Source organism: Elephantulus edwardii, unplaced genomic scaffold, assembly GCF_000299155.1.
Source record: "Elephantulus edwardii isolate Elephantulus edwardi_28Jun2011 unplaced genomic scaffold, EleEdw1.0 scaffold00026, whole genome shotgun sequence".
NCBI lineage: Eukaryota > Metazoa > Chordata > Mammalia > Macroscelidea > Macroscelididae > Elephantulus > Elephantulus edwardii.
Window position 1 is genome coordinate 21,633,802 of NW_006399776.1, and position 5,123 is coordinate 21,638,924.

The 5,123-nt window shown below is 37.8% G+C and overlaps 1 protein-coding gene across 1 annotated transcript in view; it reads left to right on the forward strand.

The window, feature by feature from the left end:
- The window catches only part of LOC102852047, a 60,503-nt gene extending 55,885 nt beyond the window's left edge, over positions 1 to 4,618 (forward strand). The window contains exon 5 of the mRNA XM_006883298.1: positions 4,251 to 4,618. Within this exon, the coding sequence (XP_006883360.1) occupies positions 4,251 to 4,618 (368 nt within the window). The remainder of the gene's footprint in view (positions 1 to 4,250) is intronic.
- Positions 4,619 to 5,123: the final 505 nt, after the last annotated feature.

A 5,123-nucleotide genomic window follows, 5' to 3' on the forward strand; every position in this document is an offset into this window, starting at 1 on the left:
GATGCCTTTGAGCTGTTGTGCTGGAGAAGAGTATTGAATGTACCATGGACTGCCAAGAAAACAAACAGATTCATCCTGGAGAGGGTTAAACCAGGTTACTCCTTGGAGGCAAGGATTCTGGGGCTTTGTCTGACATATTTTGGACATGTTATAAGGAGAGACAGGTCCTTTGAGAGGGACATCATGCTCGGTAGGGTGGAGGGACAGCGCAGGAAGGGAAGACCCTCTATAAGGTGGATTGATTCAGTGATTGCGATAATTGGGATGGTGTGTCAGAGGCAATGAGATTGGCACAGGATAGAGCAGGGTTTAGGGCTGTTGTACACAGGTTTGCTATGAGTCGCAAACGACTTGAGGGCACATAACAACAACAATAACAACAATCACGATGCTGCTAACTGGCCCTGTGGCGAGAATCTTTGTTTTCTTGATGTTGAGCTTCAATCCATATCCCAAATTATAGTCCTTGACCCTCTGCAGCAGATGCTTCAGACCCTCCATAGTTTCAATAAGTAAGGTTTTGCCATTTGCATAATGCAAATTGTTGATGAGTCTTCCTCCAATCCTGATGCCACATTCTTCCTCATAAAGCCTAGCTTCTTGAGTGATCTATTCTGTATACAGATTGAAAAGGTATGAAGACAGAACACATCCCTGACACACTCCTTTTTTTTATTTTGACCTATGTAGTTTCCTTGTTCTCTTCTAACGACTGCCTCCTGATCCGAGTATAGGCTTGTGTGAGCACAATCAGGTATTCTGGAATTCCCATTCTTCTCAAGGTTAACCACGATTTTTCTGTGATCCACACAAGCAAATGCCTTTGCATAGTCTATGAAATACAGATAGACATTCCTCTGGTACTCTCTGCTTTTGGCCCAAGCCCATCTGATATTGGCAATGACACACAATGTACATGAATTTTGTATGAAATAAATTAAAGAAGAGGGAAAATGGTTCATTTTATATAATGTGAATTTAATACCAATAAAATTAGTTGAATCTTGAAAACTGCAAGATATAGTCCTTATAAACCACACATTGGACAATTCCATTTATATAAAATGTGTAGATTGTACAAAATGATAGACACAAAGTACACTAGCAGTTGCCTATGTGGGAGACTACTATGAGTAGGTATCAATTCAAGGTCAATAAATTATTTTTAAGTGGGTTGGAGGAAATGGTGAGTTATGGATTATCACCTATTAATGTATTTGAGTTCCTTTTTATAATGATGGAAATAGTCTAACACTGATGTGATAATGGTAAAACAGCTCTAGGGATATACCATAAACCAATGAAATGTACATTTTAAATAGGTAAATTGTATGCTATATTAATGATTTGTTAAAATAACTGTTATATAAAAACAAACACAACAAAAAATATTACACCTTTGTTTTCCTGCTTAATCTTGGATTCTCTACACAAAGAACACAGTATGAAATTGACAGTAATTAACTAGATGAAACTTTTTCCTAACTTTTGCATAATATAACTGGCTGCTATACTAATGGCTGTCTTTAACTTTTCTTATAGTGATTCCTGTAATTCTTTTATTTATTTATTTATTTACAGCAGCACTGATTTACTTTTCACTGTTTTGTTATGAATATCTGACCAAAAGGACCTCTAGTGGCACAATAGAAAAAAACCCTTAAGATAGTAACCAAAAGGTAAGTGTTTAAACTTAACAGTCACTCCAAAAAAAGAAGTATGGTCGTACTTATTGAGTGTGTTGCTCTTGAGTCAATGCTGATGTGTAACAACCCTGTGAGACAGATTAGAGACGCCTCACGGGATTTCTAAGGCTGAAACTTTGATGGATGCATATTGCCACATGCTTCTTTTTTTGAGTGTCTGCAGAATTCAACCCTCCACTTCCAGCTTCACCACTAGAGGGAGGTAGGATATGGAAGACACGTATTTTTAGCTACAAGCTTCTTAGAACAACCCTGCTTTGTTTCTAAGTAAAGGAGTTCACACGTGCAGACACAAGGTGGGGCTATGAGAATTACAAACCAAAACGCTTTCCAAGGAGAAAGAGAGAAAGAGGACATTCAGTGCAAAGAGCGTACTTTCATTCCTTGTCATAGCCTTGTACTATAAAACCTTCTGTTGAGTGCACACCTGGAGCTCTGGTGACCTAGTTAAGGAGTTAGTTACACTGCATTGCCAACCCAAAGGCAGGCACAGCTGCTCTTGGGGAGAAAGGTGAATGACCTTCTCCCTTACTATTTATAACCTCTGAAAACTCACTGGAAGGTCAGCTATGAGTCCTTCACACTCAAGGGACTGTAACAACATTGAGTGCACAGCCTCAAGGCCATGGAGGTGCAAAGTTTTTTCTAAATAAAGAGCAACAATCTGGCCCAATGTGGGAAGAAATGAGAGAAGTGATTAGTATGCAGTTAAATTTAAAATGGCTAGATATTTGTTATCATAATAGAGTGGCAAGGTTAGTTATTAAAGTGGAAAAAATGAGACATTTTAATTTTATCTCATTCTATTTATTTAGTAACCACTTCTGAGAGCAACCAGAGAAAGCTCTGCTTTTTTACTCCTATTTTTCTTTTTTGCTTAATTTCCCCCTTTTATTCTGATTTATTTATAAAGTTTGAATACACTGCAAAATTATTTTACTTCATTTCCCTTTATGCCTCCTCTCTTCCTATCTCCCTTATTTTCTTCCTCATATCCTCAAATATGACATCCTTAGACATGCCTGTGGTGATCAGAGAATATTGCTTAAACTGGGTCATGTGGGATAAGAATAAATCCAACCCATTGATTCTTGCCTCAAGACCAGAGGACTCCAGCAATATCACCCAGAAGACACTTAGGACACAATTTCAGGTGTCAATGTGGGAGATCTGAGTCCCAATTGACTTACCTTTAGCCTAGGGTTTAACCAGCTCTACTTGTTAAACTGAGCACAGCAATTTTCTACAATTATGAAATTATTTTTGTGATATATGCTGCAAATATTTTCTTCTGTAGTGTCATTTCTTATTTCATTTAGCATAGCATAATTTTTTTTAAAAAAAAAGGAATATCTTCTACTTTTGCCATTCACTTGCTCTGTTGCTAACATGGCTGGAAATCATCTTCTGTCACTTGCCACGCAGGGCTCAAAATAGATACATTGGATTAAAAATCATTGTTTAAGCACAATGGAACATCAAAGTACCAAATTGTGGTGGGGTTTGCCTTTAGCTTAAACAATCAGCTGTCAAATTGATTCTGTCTCATGGAAGACCCTGTTATGTGTGTAAAACTGCTCTGTAGTGTTTGCAGTGGCTGATTTTTCTAAAGCAGATATGGATTTCCTTTTGAGGCACTTCTGAGTGCATTTTAACTTCTAACCATCAGGTTAACAGGAGAGTACATTAGTCATTTCTATTGCCAGAGTCTCCTACTACATACATGAGGTGAATAATTTCCTTGTGGATTGTTTTGCTTATACAGATGTAGCCTGTCTGAATTTGAACCATGAAAGTGATCTCCTTTTAAAAACTCCGTATCAATGTTGAACATTGCATAAGCAATCATTCTACATTTAAGACTGAGGTTGGGGACAGATCCTGTGGGTGGAGGCAAAAGCAATCAAAAGCCTGTTCTATCTTTGGCTGATGTTTAGCTCAGGAACACCCACAACAAAAGCTGCGTTGTAGGGAATGTTTTGATGATAGTTTTTAGCTTTGTTGTTTGGAACCTCCCGAAGCAATAAGATCAGACAAAGTTTGAGCGCTGGTGCCTAGAACCCCAGTTTTCTCTTAAACTATGAAGTTGGTAACAGGAATGGCTATTCTTCTATATTTGGGTAAGTGTACTAAGGAAGGATGATTTTTGTGACTGACAAACACAGAGGTATTCACTGCCTCAACTTCTCTCACTGTGCTTTTCAGAAATTCTAGGAAGTTTATTTCCGCGTGTTTCTCTTGGATATCTGCCTTTGTATGAGGGTCTGGTCATATCCAAAGAGGGTACCATATCACAGCCCTCAAGCTGTGAGGAGCTTTGGGTTTATTCTTCCTAAGGCCATGGAAGGTAGGGAAGTTACTTTTGGTCTCGTAGTTCTGGATTGCTCAATATCACACACAGAAGTATTCAAGTCGGAGTAGGAGCAAAGAGGAGAGTGCTGGGAGGGTTTGTGTGCTTCATTTAACAATTAAGAGCGAATCTATTAAGGCTTGTGTTCTTCATCTAACAATTAAGAGCAAATCTGTTATTTCTTAACCCCTCAGGTATTACGAGTGATGCTAAAGCTACACAACCAAATTCAATGGACAGTATTGAAGGAAAAACTGTAAACTTGCCTTGTAACCACTCTACAATCAGTGGAAATGAGTATATCTATTGGTATCGACAGATTCTCCACCGAGGTCCAGAGTACGTGATTCATGGATTAAATGGCAATGTGACAAATCAAATGGCTTTTCTGATCATCCCAACCGGCAGAAAGTCCAGCACCTTGATTCTGCCCCATGTTACTGTGAGAGACACAGCTATGTATTACTGCATTGTGAGAGACACACAGTGGCTCTCATGGGACTACACCTGTACAGTATCTCCTTGGTGGAGGAAGGGAAGCAGCAGCCGTCTAAGAAGATAAAGAACAAGGATGATGGAAACTCACTAGAAGAGGACATATAAAGGAGAAAAAGGGAAAAGAAAGAAGAAACTGAAGAAATCAAGGAGATGAAAGGGATGAAAAGGCTGAGGGAGAATTTTCTTTACTGAGGTGACTGAGAAGCTTGAGAAGATATTATGACAATTCTACAATAAAGAGAAAAGGAACTTCCAACGTGTCAAAGCTCTTTGTTTTAATTGACTGTTTCAGTTCTTTAAAAATATAGAACAATTATCCGGTTTCCCAGCAGTTATTTGGATACAGGGAAGTGCCCAAGCTCTGGATAGTGTGTCAGTTTAACCACATTTAAAAATTCTCTAAAATGAAACTTGATTTCAGAAATTTATTAAATTTCTCTTGAGAAAAATTTAAAATTGTATTTCTTGTTCAAACACACAATTGGAATATAGAGGATTTTTATATGAGAGTAAAAAGGGAACAAATATGTGGAAACAATTTTTTTAAATATTTTATTATTATTATTATT